Below are 16,471 nucleotides of genomic sequence, written 5' to 3'. Positions count from 1 at the left end.
CACCCACCGACTCACTCACTCACTCACCCATCCTCTCACTCACCCACCCACCGACTCACTCACTCACCCACCCACCCACCCACTCACCCACCCACCCACCCACTCACTCACTCACCCACTCACCCACTCACCCACTCACCCACTCACTCACTCACCCACCCACCCACTCACCCACCCACCCACCCACCCACCGACTCACTCACTCACCCACCCACTCACTCACCCACCCACTCACCCACCCACTCACTCACCCACCCACCGACTCACTCACTCACCCACCCACCGACTCACTCACTCACCCACCCACCGACTCACTCACTCACCCATCCTCTCACTCACCCACCCACCGACTCACCCACCCACCCACCGACTCACTCACTCACTCACTCACTCACCCATCCTCTCACTCACCCACCCACCGACTCACTCACTCACCCACCCACCCACCCACTCACTCACTCACCCACTCACCCACTCACTCACTCACTCACCCACCCACCCACCCACCGACTCACTCACTCACCCACCCACCGACTCACTCACTCACTCACCCATCCTCTCACTCACCCACCCACCGACTCACTCACTCACCCACCCACCCACCCACTCACCCACCCACCCACCCACTCACTCACTCACCCACTCACCCACTCACCCACTCACTCACTCACCCACCCACCCACTCACCCACCCACCCACCCACCGACTCACTCACTCACCCACTCACCCACTCACTCACCCACCCACTCACCCACCCACTCACTCACCCACCCACCCACCCACCGACTCACTCACTCACCCACCCACCGACTCACTCACTCACCCACCCACCGACTCACTCACTCACCCATCCTCTCACTCACCCACCCACCGACTCACCCACCCACCCACCGACTCACTCACTCACTCACTCACTCACCCATCCTCTCACTCACCCACCCACCGACTCACTCACTCACCCACCCACCCACCCACCCACTCACTCACTCACCCACTCACCCACTCACCCACTCACTCACTCACCCACCCACCCACCCACCCACCGACTCACTCACTCACCCACCCACCGACTCACTCACTCACTCACCCACCCACCCACTCACTCACCCACCCACCCACCGACTCACTCACTCACTCACCCACCGACTCACTCACTCACCCACCCACCCACCGACTCACTCACCCACCCACCGACTCACTCACCCACCCACCGACTCACTCACTCACCCACCCACCCACCGACTCACTCACTCACCCACCCACCGACTCACTCACTCACCCACCGACTCACTCACTCACTCACCCATCCTCTCACTCACCCACCCACCGACTCACTCACTCACCCACCCACCGACTCACTCACTCACCCACCCACCGACTCACTCACTCACCCACCCACCCACCGACTCACTCACTCACCCACCCACCCACCGACTCACTCACTCACCCATCCTCTCACTCACTCACTCACCCACCCACCCACCGACTCACTCACTCACTCACCCACCCACCCACCGACTCACTCACTCACCCACCCACCCACCGACTCACTCACTCACTCACCCACCCACTCACCCACCCACCCACCCACCCACCGACTCACTCACTCACCCACCCACCCACCGACTCACTCACTCACCCACCCACCGACTCACTCACTCACCCACCCACTCACTCACTCACTGACTCACTCACCCACCCACCCACCGACTCACTCACTCACCCACCCACTCACTCACTCACTGACTCACTCACTCACCCACCCACTCACTCACTCACCTACCCACCCACCGACTCACTCACTCACCCACCCACCCACTCACTCACTCACTGACTCACTCACTCACCCACCCACCCACCCACCGACTCACAGCCTCAATAAGAATCCTCCTCTGGATCTTGCTAGTCTCTACGGTAACGAGGTGTAGTCTCTATGGTAACGAGGTGATGGAGTGTCTCCACGGTAACGAGGTGTAGTCTCTACGGTAACGAGGTGTAGTTTCTATGGTAACGAGGTGATGGAGCGTCTGTGTAGTCTCTACGGTAACGAGGTGGTCGGCGTGTCTCTACGGTAACGAGGTGTAGTCTCCACGGTAACGAGATGATGTCTCCACGGTAACGAGGTGTAGTCTCTATGCTAACGAGATGATGTCTCCATGGTAACGAGGTGTAGTCTCTACGGTAACAAGGTGATGGAGAGTCTCCACGGTAACGAGGTGTAGTCTCTACGGTAACGAGGTGTAGTCTCCACGGTAACGAGGTGTAGTCTCTATGCTAACGAGATGATGTCTCCACGGTAACGAGGTGTAGTCTCTACGGTAACGAGTTTATGGAGTGTCTCTACGGTAACGAGGTGATGGACTGTCTCTACGGTAACGAGGTGTAGTCTCCACGGTAACGAGGTGGCTGTTGTTGTCGCTGTCATTGTCACCGTCGCCGCCGTGTGACCAGCATGGCCTCCGAGCTCCCGCTGGTGCTGGACAGGTGCCTCTACTACCGCCGCAACCACCACCACCACCACCTCGGCAACGCCGACAAGGTCACCGGCGACGAGGTCACCGACGGCGTCGAGGTCACCGGCGACGACGAGGTCACCGGTGACGACGAGGTCACCGGCGACGACGAGGTCACCGGCGACGTGATCACCACCGGCGAGGTCACCACCGGCGACGAGGTCACCGGCAACGACGAGGTCACCGGTGACGTGATCACCACCGGCGACGACGAGGTCACCGGCGGCGAGGTCACCGGCGGCAAGGTCACCGGCGTTGACAAGGTCACCACCGGCGACGACGAGGTCACCGGCGACGATGACGAGCAGGAGGTGGTGCGGTGGGTCTACGACGAGGAGGCGTCGCGCTGTCTGCGCCGGCAGCTGCAGGGGGAGCGAGCGCGCAGCGACGTGCGAACTCGCATCGTCGCCAGCCTGCTGGCGCGCGTGCCAGCCGCAGTCGTCGCCGGTAACCGCCTGTGTGTCTCCGTGTGTGTGTCTGTGTGTGTCTCCGTGTGTATCCCTATCTGTCTGTGTCTCTACGTCTCTGTGTGTGTCTCCGTGTGTGTGTCTGTGTCTCTGTATGTGTCTGTGTGTCTCTGTGTGTGTGTCTGTGTGTCTCTGTGTGTGTGTCTCTGTGTGTGTCTGTGTGTGTGTCTCTGTGTGTGTGTCTCTGTGTGTGTGTCTCTGTGTGTGTGTCTCTGTGTGTGTCTCTGTGTCTCTGTGTGTGTGTCTCTGTGTGTGTATCTGTGTGTCTCTGTGTGTGTGTGTGTCTGTGTGTGTGTCTCTGTGTGTCTCTGTGTGTGTGTCTCTGTGTCTCAACACTCGCATCCTCGCCAGCCTGCTGGCGCGCGTGCCAGCCGCAGTCGTCGCCGGTAACCGCCTGTGTGTCTCCGTGTGTGTCTCCGTGTGTGTGTCTGTGTCTCTCTGTGTGTGTCCCTGTGTGTGTCCCTGTGTGTGTGTCTCTGTGTGTGTCTCTGTGTGTGTGTCTGTGTGTGTGTGTCTCTGTGTGTGTCTCTGTGTGTGTGTCTCTGTGTGTGTGTCTCTGTGTCTCTGTGTGTGTATGTGTGTCTCTGTGTGTGTGTCTCTGTGTGTGTGTCTCTGTGTCTCAACACTCGCATCCTCGCCAGCCTGCTGGCGCGCGTGCCAGCCACAGTCGCCGCAGGTAACCGCCTGTGTCTGTGTGTGTGTCTGTGTGTGTGTCTCAGTGTGTGTCTCTGTATATACATCTCTGTGTGTGTGTCTCTGTGTGTGTCTCTATCTGTATATACATCTGTGTGTGTCTCTGTGTGTGTCTCTGTATATACATCTCTGTGTGTGTGTCTCTGTGTGTCTGTCTGTGTCTCTGTGTGTGTGTGTCTGTGTCTCTGTGTGTGTCTCTGTGTGTGTCTACGTCTCCGTGTGTGTCTACGTGTGTGTGTCTGTGTGTGTGTCTGTGTGTGTCTGTGTGTGTCTGTGTGTGTCTCTGTGTGTCTGTGTCTCTGTGTCTCTGTGTGTCTCTGTGTCTCTGTGTGTGTGTCTGTGTGTGTCTGTGTGTGTCTCGGTCATCTCGGTCAGTCGACCCGTGGCACCTGCTGGGTCTGCCCCGTGACCTCCTGCCAGCGGGCGTTCGACGCTTCACGTGGTAGCCTCAAGGTGCACATGGCCTGGCACAAGCGTCGTGGTGACGTCACCGCCACTTAGTGGCGAATGGCGGTTGTTGTTGTTGTGTCTCTACGTCTCCGTGTGTATCCCTGTCTGTCTGTGTCTCTGTGTGTATCCCTGTCTGTCTCTCTCTGTGTTTCTCTGTGTCTCTCTGTCTGTGTGTGTGTGTCTCTGTGTGCGTGTCTCTGTGTTTCTCTCTGTTTCTCTGTGTGTCTCTCTGTGTGTGTCTCTGTGTGTGTGTATATCTCTGTCTGTGTGTATCTCTGTGTGTGTGTCTCTGTATGTGTCTCTGTGTGTATCTCTGTGTGTATCTCTGTGTGTGTGTATCTTTGTCTGAGTCTGCTGGCGCGTGTGCCTACTGGAGCTATCCACGGTAACCGCCTGTCTCTGTGTCTCTCTCTGTCTCCAATCTCTCTCCCCCCCACAATCACCCCCCTCTCCCCCCCCCCCACAATCACCCCCCTCCCCCCACAATCACCCCCCTCCCCCCACAATCACCCCCTCCCCACACAATCACCCCCCACAATCACCCCCCCCCCCCCACAATCTCCCCCCCCCAAAAAAATCACCCCCCCCACAATCTCCCCCCTTCCCCCCCCACACAATCACCCCCCTCCCCACACAATCACCCCCCACAATCTCCCCCCCCCCAAAAAAATCACCCCCCCCACAATCTCCCCCCTTCCCCCCCCACACAATCACCCCCCCCCCCCACAATCTCCCCCCTTCCCCCCCCACACAATCACCCCCCACAATCACCCCCCCCCCCCACAATCTCCCCCCCCACACAATCACCCCCCTCCCCACACAATCACCCCCTCCCCACACAATCACCCCCCACAATCACCCCCCCTCCCCCCACAATCTCCCCCCCCCCAAAAAATCACCCCCCCCACAATCTCCCCCCTTCCCCCCCCACACAATCACCCCCCTCCCCACACACAATCACCCCCTCCCCACACAATCACCCCCCACAATCACCCCCCCCCCCCCCACAATCTCCCCCCCCCCAAAAAATCACCCCCCCCACAATCTCCCCCCTTCCCCCCCCACACAATCACCCCCCCTCCCCACACACAATCACCCCCTCCCCACACAATCACCCCCCACAATCACCCCCCCCCCCCACAATCTCCCCCCCCCCAAAAAATCACCCCCCCCACAATCTCCCCCCTTCCCCCCCCACACAATCACCCCCCTCCCCACACACAATCACCCCCTCCCCACACAATCACCCCCCACAATCACCCCCCCCCCCCACAATCTCCCCCCCCCCAAAAAATCACCCCCCCCACAATCTCCCCCCTTCCCCCCCCACACAATCACCCCCCTCCCCACACACAATCACCCCCTCCCCACACAATCACCCCCCACAATCACCCCCCCCCCCCCCACAATCTCCCCCCCCCCAAAAAATCACCCCCCCCACAATCTCCCCCCTTCCCCCCCCACACAATCACCCCCCTCCCCACACACAATCACCCCCTCCCCACACAATCACCCCCCACAATCACCCCCCCCCCCCACAATCTCCCCCCCCCCAAAAAATCACCCCCCCCACAATCTCCCCCCTTCCCCCCCCACACAATCACCCCCCTCCCCACACACAATCACCCCAACCCCCATCAGAAGAAGGTCCCAAGGGGTCTCCGACCCCCACCACCACCCCCACCACGACGTCACCGCCACCACCGTCGTCACGTGCCCAGTGGGGTGGGGGTGCGGGCGCTGGGGGGGGGGTGACGTCGTGGCTGCACGAGGGTCCAGGCCGCCGCGTCTACCGCCCGCTGCTGCAGCGTCCGCGCTGCGAGGCGCTGGAGCAGCGGATAGAGCACTACGCGCGCAAGCGGCGCCGCCTGGACACGGCGCTGGGACCCAGTCGGGGACACGGCACGGCGGCGGAGTCGACGGAGTCGACGTAGCGACCGCACTCGCAAGCGGATACAGAGCTACTCGCTCGCTCGCCCCACTTACACAGCCACTCACTCGCTCGCTCACTCACCTACTTACCCACCCACTCACTCACCCACCCACACACTCACTCACATACCCACCCAGTCACTCACTCACATACCCACTCACTCACCCACTCACATACCCACTCACCCACTCACTCACAATACCCACTCGCTCGCTCACTCACCCACTCGCTCACTCACTCACCCACCCACCAACTCACCCACCCACCCACTCACTCACTCTCACCCACCCACCAACCCACTCACTCACATACCCACTCACTCACCCACTCACTCACCCACCCACCCACTCACTCGCCCACTCGCTCGCTCGCTCACACACTTACACAGCCACCCACTCGCTCACCCACTCGCTCACCTGCTCACTCACTCGCTCGCTCGCCCCGCTCGCTCGCCCGCTCACTCGCTCGCTCGCCCGCCCCACCTCGCTCGCTCGCCCGCTCGCCCGCTCACTCGCTCGCCTCGCCCGCCCGCTCGCTCGCCCGCCCACCCGCTCGCTCGCTCGCCCGCCCACTCACTCGCTCGCTCGCTCGCCCGCTCGCCCGCTCGCTCGCCCGCTCACTCGCTCGCTCGCCCGCTCACTCGCTCGCTCGCCCGCTCACTCACTCGCTCGCTCGCCCGCTCACTCACTCGCTCGCCTCGCTCGCCCGCTCACTCACCCACCCACCCACTCACCCACCCACCCACTCACGCGCCCACTCACCCACTCACTCACCCACCCACTCACCCACCCACCCACCTACCTGTGCTACGACCAAACCAGCGGAAGCCGGAGACGAAAGTGCGTTCTGGGATGAACCCCGGACACCTCCCTACTCCGCTCCGCTGCTGACGAAGACAGGGACGAGAGAAATCGCCTTCATCAGTGCGCAGTCAAGTCGGCGATGTTCATCCAGCAGTGTTTATTCAGCGAATGTATCCAGAATGTATCATTATTGACGTTCACGACGCTAATTCCCGTAAAGTTAGTACTTGTATATACTTTATAATCCCCCACCCCTTCCAAAAAAAAATTAGTACCGTGAGTACAATATTTTATCGACCCCCCCATTGTTGATGATGATGATGATGGGTTGACGTCATGTCCAGAGCCCCATAGTATTGCAGTTTTGTCCACTCTTATCGATCTGTGTCATATTTTTTTCTGTCTCTCCAATTTAAACAACTCAACGTCAATAAATTGCAGCATAACAACCGGCGAGATTAAACTGCAAGCGATCTTAAGAGGTTCTTCTGGGTGGTCGTATTGAATTTATAAAAAAAAAAATTGTGCTAAAAATGCGTGGACATTGCATTTGTGAGGTAAAATGTACTAAACTAAGAACTATTACTTACTTTTTATTAACTATAAAGTATTTTTTTTTATCCGGTTAAGACTCAGTGAGCTCTACGGTACTAAAACCATCAGGGGATTGTTTTTCTGAGGTAAACTTTGGACAAAAAAATCTAAGGAATGCACCTCTGAGGTAAAATGTACAAAACTAACAACGATAAACTTTTTATTTTTAAAATGATAAACTATTTTTTTTACCAAAGTTAAGGCCCATTGAGCTCTACGGTACTAAAACCGTCAGGGGATTATTGTTCTGAAGTAAACATTTGGACTAAAAACGTAAGGATTGTATTTATGATGTAAAATGTTATACTAAACAACGATGAAACTTTTAATTTTTAAATTGATGAAACTACTTTTATTTATTTTAACAAAGTTAAGCCCCACTTGAGCTCTACGTTAATAAAACCGTCAGGGATTTATTGTTCTGAAGTAAACATTTGGACTAAAAATGTAAGGATTGTATTTCTGATGTCAAATGTTGTACTAAACTAACAACGATTAAACGTTTTATTTTTTTAAATGATAAGCGACTTTTTTTTTTCACCAGGTCAAGGCCCACTGACCTCTAAGGTTACTAAACCCATTAAGGGTTTATTTTTCTGAGGTAAAATTTGTAAAAAAAAAATCTAAGAAATGCACTGCTGAGGTAAAATGTGCTAAAATAAAACTGTTCAACTAAAAAAAAATTACATTTTTTTTATTATAAACTTTTTAATTTGTACCAGGTGTAAAGTCACGTAGGTAAAAAAATTAAATTAATAAAAATAAAACAATAAAATCACGACGTTTCGGAGGCAACAAAGTTATAGCAGCCAAATACTATGAGGTAAATGTTGGTATTAAAAGGTGAGAATGTACATCCGAGGTAACATTTCGGACTAAAAACGTGACGAATGTACCTCTTGAAGTAAAATGTTGGACTAAAACGTGAGGAGAATGTACTTGCGGTAACATTTAATACAAAACACCTGAGGACGTACTTATGAGGTAAAATTTAGTACAAAAAAACGTGAAAATTTACTTGAGGTACATTTAATACAAAAAAGTGATAATTTACTTCTTAGGTAAACTTTAATACAAAAAAGTGATAATTTACTTGAGGTACATTTAATACAAAAAAGTGATAATTTACTTGAGGTACATTTAATACAAAAAAGTGATAATTTACTTCTTAGGTAAACTTTAATACAAAAAAGTGATAATTTACTTGAGGTAAACATTTAATACAAAAACGTGATAATTTACTTCTTAGGTAAACATTTAATATAAAAAACGTAATAATTTACTTCTTAGGTAAACATTTAATATAAAAAAGTGATAATTTACTTGAGGTAACATTTAATACAAAAAAGTAATAATTTACTTCTTAGGTAAACATTTATTTAATATAAAAAAGTGATAATTTACTTGAGGTACATTTAATACAAAAAACGTGATAATTTACTTCTTAGGTAAACATTTAATATAAAAAAGTGATAATTTACTTGAGGTACATTTAATACAAAAAAACGTAATAATTTACTTCTTAGGTAAACATTTAATATAAAAAAGTGATAATTTACTTGAGGTAAACATTTAATACAAAAACGTGATAATTTACTTCTTAGGTAAACATTTAATACAAAAATGTGATAATTTACTTGAGGTAAACATTTAATAGAAAAAAGTGATAATTTACTTCTTAGGTAAACATTTAATACAAAAAAGTGATAATTTACTTGAGGTACATTTAATACAAAAAAGTGATAATTTACTTGAGGTACATTTAATACAAAAAACGTGATAATTTACTTCTTAGGTAAACATTTAATACAAAAAAACGTAATAATTTACTTCTTAGGTAAACATTTAATACAAAAAAGTGATAATTTACTTGAGGTACATTTAATACAAAAAAGTGATAATTTACTTGAGGTAAACATTTAATACAAAAACGTGATAATTTACTTCTTAGGTAAACATTTAATATAAAAAACGTAATAATTTACTTCTTAGGTAAACATTTAATATAAAAAAGTGATAATTTACTTCTTAGGTAAACATTTAATATTAAAAAGTGATAATTTACTTGAGGTACATTTAATACAAAAAAGTAATAATTTACTTCTTAGATAAACTTTTAATAGAAAAAAAAAAGTGATAATTTACTTGAGGTACATTTAATACAAAAAAGTGATAATTTACTTGAGATAAACATTTAATAGAAAAAAGTTATAATTTACTTGAGGTAACATTGCATAGAAAAAACGTAATAATTTACTTCTTAGGTAAACATTTAATATAAAAAAGTGATAATTTACTTGAGATAAACATTTAATAGAAAAAAGTTATAATTTACTTGAGGTAACATTGCATAGAAAAAACGTAATAATTTACTTCTTAGGTAAACTTTAATATAAAAAAAGTGATAATTTACTTGAGGTACATTTAATACAAAAAAACGTGATAATTTACTTCTTAGGTAAACTTTAATATAAAAAACGTGATAATTTACTTGAGGTACATTTAATACAAAAAAACGTGATAATTTACTTCTTAGGTAAACTTTAATATAAAAAACGTGATAATTTACTTGAGGTACATTTAATACAAAAAAACGTGATAATTTACTTCTTAGGTAAACTTTAATATAAAAAACGTGATAATTTACTTGAGGTACATTTAATACAAAAAAACGTGATAATTTACTTCTTAGGTAAACTTTAATATAAAAAACGTGATAATTTACTTGAGGTACATTTAATACAAAAAAAACGTCAGAATGTACCGCTTGTGTTGCGATCGAAACGTCGTGATTAATTAATATTTGTAGTTTTATTTTATTGTTCTAGCTACGTAACTTTACCGCAAGAAGGGTGGTACAGAATATAGAGTTGATGATGATGTTGTTACCTTCAATGACCGCAAATGGGGGCTGTCGTTCTCGTTGAGTGGAAGGTGGTGAGTGGTTGTGGTGAGGAGGTTGTGGTGAGTGGTTGTGGTGAGGAGGTTGTGGTGAGGAGGGGTTGGTGAGTGGTTGTGGTGAGGAGGTTGTGGTGAGTGGTTGTGGTGAGTGGTTGTGGTGAGGAGGTTGTGGTGAGGAGGGGTTGGTGAGTGGTTATGGTGGTGAGTGGTTGTGGCGAGGGTGGATGGTGGTGAGTGGTTGTGGTGAGTGGTTGTGGCGAGGGTGGATGGTGGTGAGTGGTTGTGGTGAGGAGGGGTTGGTGAGTGGTTATGGTGGTGAGTGGTTGTGGCGAGGGTGGATGGTGGTGAGTGGTTGTGGTGAGGAGGTTGTGGTGAGTGGTTGTGGTGAGTGGTTGTGGTGAGGAGGTTGTGGTGAGGAGGGGTTGGTGAGTGGTTGTGGCGAGGGTGGATGGTGGTGAGTGGTTGTGGTGAGGAGGTTGTGGTGAGTGGTTGTGGTGAGGAGGTTGTGGTGAGGAGGGGGTGGGTGTTGAGTGATTATGGTGAGGGTGGTGAGTGGTTGTGGTGAGGATGGTGAAGGTGGTGGTGAGTGGTGGTTGCTAAAACTTTGCGCGGGAAAATAAAAAGATAAATGTTTAACTCACCGCGAGTGCCGCGTGCACGAGATTTTTTTCCCGCCAAAAAACTAAACGGGCGCGCGCGCGCGCGAGTGGTTGGTGGCAGTGGAGGGGGTGGATGGGGGGGAGGGGCGTAAGGGGAGGGGCGTGTGTGTGTATAGCCCGAGTGACGTCACGGACACTTTTAAATAAAATTACGTCATAGCTCGCGCGATGGACGGCGGCTGTTGTGACGTCATGGGACCAGATGTCTGCGGGGGCGGGGCGAAAGCACTCGCGAGCGGCCATCTTGATTAGTTCAACCCGAGCCGGGTTTTCAGCGGCGTGGTCCTGCTCACGTGCGAGCGGCCATCTTGATTAGTTCAACCCGAGCCAGGTTGAGTTCAGCGGCGTGGTCCTGGTCACGTGCGAGCGGCCATCTTGATCAGTTCAACCCGAGCCGATTGAGTTCAGCGTAGTGTGTTGTGTATAGTGTAGTGTATAGTGTAGTGTGTAGTGTAGTGTATAGTGTAGTGTATAGTGTAGTGTATAGTGTAGTGTATAGTGTAGTGTATAGTGTAGTGTATAGTGTAGTGTGTAGTGTATAGTGTAGTGTATAGTGTAGTGTGTAGTGTAGTGTGTAGTGTAGTGTATAGTGTAGTGTGTAGTGTAGTGTATAGTGTAGTGTATAGTAGTATAGTGTAGTGTGTAGTGTATAGTGTAGTGTATAGTGTAGTGTATAGTAGTGTAGTGTATAGTGTAGTGTATAGTGTAGTGTGGTGTATAGTGTAGTGTATAGTGTAGTGTATAGTATAGTGTATAGTAGTGTAGTGTATAGTGTAGTGTATAGTGTAGTGTGGTGTATAGTGTAGTGTATAGTGTAGTGTGTAGTGTATAGTGTAGTGTATAGTGTAGTGTATAGTAGTGTAGTGTATAGTGTAGTGTATAGTGTAGTGTGGTGTATAGTGTAGTGTATAGTGTAGTGTATAGTGTAGTGTATAGTGTAGTGTAGTGTGTAGTGTAGTGTGTAGTGTAGTGTGTAGTGTATAGTGTAGTGTGTAGTGTAGTGTATAGTGTAGTGTAGTGTCGCAGGCTGGGCAGAAAGGCGGCGGAGTTCTGAGCTGTGGCACTGGTGAGCAGCTTCTGTTGCACCACCACCGCCACCACCCCCACCACCACCACCGCCTCCACCACGACCACCCCCACCATCACCACCACCATCACCACCTCCACCACCTCCACCACCACCACCTCCATCACCTCCACCACCACCTCCACCACCACCCCCACCTCCACCACCTCCACCACCCCCACCACCACCTCCACCACCACCCCCACCACCACCTCCACCACCACCTACACCACCACCCCCACCACCCCCTCCGCCACCGCCACCACCACCACCTCCACCACCGCCCCCGCCTCCGCCACCGCCACCACCACCACCACCACCCTCACCTCCACCCCCCCCACCACCACCTCCACCACAACCCGGCACTGCCCAGTAGCAGCGTCCTTCACGAGCCTCCTCCTCCACAGAGGCCCATCTTGACATCGGCAAATCCCGGAATCAGAATCGGAATATTTATTCATACCGCGGGCGAGGAATCCGAAAAGCCGTAAAGCTCTTGTTGACAGATGTCCAGCAAGGTCCCATCAGCTCCCATCTCTTCGCCAGCCCTTGACGCTCACTCACCCGCTCACCCACCTGCTCACCCACCCGCTCACCCACCCATCAGCTCCCATCTCTTCGCCAGCCCTTGACGCTCACTCACCCGCTCACCCACCTGCTCACCCACCCGCTCACCCACCCATCAGCTCCCAACTCTTCGCCAGTCCTTGACGCTCACCCAGCCGCTCGCCCCGCTCGCCCGCCCGCCCGCCCGCTCACCCGCCCGCTCACCCGCCCGCTCACCCGCCCATCAGCTCCATCTCTTCCCTATAGCCTGTGCCGTACCACGTTTAGCACCACCACCACCGCCAACACCACCACCGACACCGCCACCACATCACCACCACCGCCGTCAATGGACCGGGGGAAGGTAGGGGGGGGGGGGGACAGGAGGATACATCAACAACAACAACAACGACATCAACAACAACAACAACATCTGGAATCTGGTGCAGGAGATCCACCACCACCACCGGCTCCGCTGGGAGTCAGCAGCTTGCGACTGCTGAGAGAGCTCCGGGCGACGGCGGTTGGATGGAGGATCAGGAGGATCAGGAGGATCAGGAGGATCAGGAGGATCAGGAGGATCAGGAGGAGGATCAGGAGGATCAGGAGGATCAGGAGGATCAGGAGGAGGATCAAGAGGATCAAGAGGAGGATCAGGAGGATCAGGAGGAGGATCAGGAGGAGGATCAGGAGGAGGATCAGGAGGAGAAGGAGGAGGATCAGGAGGAGGATCAGGAGGATCAGGAGGATCAGGAGGATCAGGAGGAGGATCAAGAGGAGGATCAGGAGGATCAGGAGGATCAGGAGGAGGATCAGGAGGATCAAGAGGAGGATCAGGAGGATCAGGAGGATCAGGAGGAGGATCAAGAGGATCAAGAGGAGGATCAGGAGGATCAGGAGGATCAGGAGGATCAGGAGGATCAGGAGGATCAGGAGGATCAGGAGGAAAATCTTCAAGGAGACCCTTTGGCCCAATGGCAAACAAAACATCACCACCACCGCTCGCCACCAACGCTAGAGCTCCGTGCCACGGTGAGATGGAGCTCCGTGCCACGGTGAGATGGAGCTCCGTGCCACGGTGAGATGGAGCTCCGTGCCACGGTGAGATGGAGCTCCGTGCCACGGTGGGGGGCGGAGCTCCGTGCCACGGTGAGATGGAGCTCCGTGCCACGGTGGGGGACGGAGCTCCGTGCCACGGTGAGATGGAGCTCCGTGCCACGGTGAGATGGAGCTCCGTGCCACGGTGAGATGGAGCTCCGTGCCACGGTGAGATGGAGCTCCGTGCCACGGTGAGATGGAGCTCCGTGCCACGGTGAGATGGAATTCCGTGCCACGGTGGGGGACGGAGCTCCGTGCCAAGGTGAGATGGAGCTCCATGCCACGGTGGGGGACAGAGCTCCATGCCACGTTGGGGATGGAGCTCCGTATCACCGTGGGAGACGGAGCTTCTTGGAACGATGGGGGGCGGAGCTCCATGCCACGGTGAGATGGAGCTCCATGCCACGGTGAGATGGAGCTCCGTGCCACGGTGGGCGACGGAGCTCCATGCCACGGTGAGATGGAGCTCCGTGCCACGGTGGGCGACGGAGCTCCATGCCACGGTGAGATGGAGCTCCGTGCCACGGTGGGCGACGGAGCTTCTTGGCACGGTGGGGGGCGGAGCTCCACCAGTAGACACCACCGCAATAGTCAGCCACCACCACAGTCAGTGTAGAAGTAGACACCACCGTAGCCACCACCACCGTAGCCACCACCGTAGTCAGTGTAGCAGCCACCACCGTAGTTAGTGTCGTAGTCAATGTAGCAGCCATCACTGTAGTTAGTGTCGTAGCCACCACCGTAGTCAGTGTAGCAGCCACCACCGTAGCCACCACCACCGTAGCCACCACCGTAGTCAATGTAGCCACCACCACTGTAGTTAGTGTAGCAGCCACCACCGTAGCCACCACCACCGTAGCCACCACCATAGTCAATGTAGCAGCCACCACTGTAGTTAGTGTCGTAGCCACCACCATAGTCAGTGTAGCAGCCACCACCGTAGCCACCACCACCGTAGCCACCACCGTAGTCAGTGTAGCAGTAGCCACCACCACAGTCAGTGTAGAAGTAGACACCACCGTAGCCACCACCACCGTAGCCACCACCGTAGTCAGTGTAGCAGTAGCCACCACCACAGTCAGTGTAGAAGTAGACACCACCGTAGCCACCACCACCGTAGCCACCACCGTAGTCAGTGTAGCAGTCACCACCGTAGTTAGTGTCGTAGTCAATGTAGCAGCCATCACTGTAGTTAGTGTCGTAGCCACCACCGTAGTCAGTGTAGCAGCCACCACCGTAGCCACCACCGTAGTCAATGTAGCCACCACCGTAGCCACCACCACCGTAGCCACCACCGTAGTCAATGTAGCAGCCACCACCGTAGCCACCACTGTAGTCAATGTAGCAGCCACCACCGCCACCACCACCGTAGCCACCACCGTAGCCACCACCACCGTAGCCACCACCATAGTCAATGTAGCCACCACCGTAGCCAGTGTAGCAGCCACCACCGTAGCCACCACCGTAGTCAATGTAGCCACCACCGTAGCCACCACCACCGTAGCCACCACCGTAGTCAATGTAGCCACCACCACCGTAGCCAGTGTAGCAGCCACCACCGTAGCCACCACCGTAGTCAATGTAGCCACCACCACCGTAGCCAGTGTAGCAGCCACCACCGTAGCCACCACCGTAGTCAATGTAGCCACCACCGTAGCCAGTGTAGCAGCCACCACCGTAGCCACCACCGTAGTCAATGTTGCCACCACCGTAGTCAATGTTGCCACCACCGTAGCCACCACCACCGTAGCCACCACCGTAGTCAATGTAGCCACCACCGTAGCCACCACCACCGTAGCCAGTGTAGCAGCCACCACCGTAGCCACCACCGTAGTCAATGTAGCCACCACCGTAGCCAGTGTAGCAGCCACCACCGTAGCCACCACCGTAGTCAATGTAGCAGCCACCACCGCCGCCACCACCACTGTAGCCACCACCGTAGCCACCACCGTAGCCACCACCACTGTAGTCACCACTGTAGTCAATGTAGCAGCCACCGCAGGCACCACCGTACCACCACCGTAGCCACCACTGTAGTCAGTGTAGCAGCCATCTTCAAGGGAGGCTGGTGGTTCCTTGTCATTTTGTGGCTGTTGGCTTCACCATCACCACCATCACCACCATCACCACCAATTATCTCCATTACCACCATCACCACCATTACCACCATCACCACCATCACCACCATTACCACCATCACCATCACCACCGTCAACCACCATCACCACCATCACCACCATCACCTCCATGTGCACCATGACCACCATCACCATCATCACCTCCATTACCACCATCACCTCCATTACCACCATCACCACCATCACCTCCATTACCACCATCACCATCACCACCAATTATCTCCATTACCACCATCATCACCATCACCTCCATGTCCACCATCACCACCATCACCTCCATTACCACCATCACCATCACCTCCATTACCACCATCACCATCACCACCATCACCTCCATTACCACCATCACCTCCATTAACACCATCACCACCATCACCACCATCACCACCAATTATCTCCAGCAGAGACTGGCGGTAGCCGGGTCGGACGCAGAAATAAAAACAGCAGCAGCGAGTGCCGGGCGTCGCACACAGACACACAGATACACACACATGCACACAACATGCACACACACACGCACACCTACACACGCACGCGCGCACACACACGCGCACAGACACACACACGCACAGACACACCACACACACACGCACGTGCAAACACACGCACA

General features: G+C 52.6%; 1 protein-coding gene across 3 annotated transcripts; it reads left to right on the top strand.

Annotated features, from left to right (window-relative positions):
• Positions 1 to 2,213: 2,213 nt before the first annotated feature.
• Positions 2,214 to 6,529, top strand: LOC144740314 (uncharacterized). Of its 3 annotated transcripts, XM_078623185.1 has the most exons (3): positions 2,216 to 2,960; positions 3,622 to 3,656; positions 5,765 to 5,956. In XM_078623185.1, exons 1-3 carry the CDS (start codon positions 2,453 to 2,455, stop codon positions 5,876 to 5,878), a joined length of 657 nt encoding a protein of 218 aa, XP_078479311.1. In that variant the 5' UTR covers positions 2,216 to 2,452; the 3' UTR covers positions 5,879 to 5,956. The 3 variants fall into 3 exon arrangements, 2 of the variants coding, with proteins under 2 accessions (XP_078479311.1, XP_078479310.1); XR_013589615.1 differs by having other exon boundaries at positions 2,214 to 3,656; positions 5,765 to 5,821; XM_078623184.1 differs by lacking the exon at positions 3,622 to 3,656 and having other exon boundaries at positions 2,217 to 2,960; positions 5,765 to 6,529.
• The last annotated feature ends 9,942 nt before the right edge of the window (positions 6,530 to 16,471 follow it).

Source organism: Lampetra planeri, unplaced genomic scaffold, assembly GCF_965212315.1.
Source record: "Lampetra planeri unplaced genomic scaffold, kcLamPlan1.2.h2 scaffold_2041, whole genome shotgun sequence".
Taxonomy (NCBI): Eukaryota; Metazoa; Chordata; class Hyperoartia; order Petromyzontiformes; family Petromyzontidae; genus Lampetra; species Lampetra planeri.
Note: the sequence above shows the minus strand (reverse complement) of the source record. Positions and strands in the feature narration are given on the sequence as shown.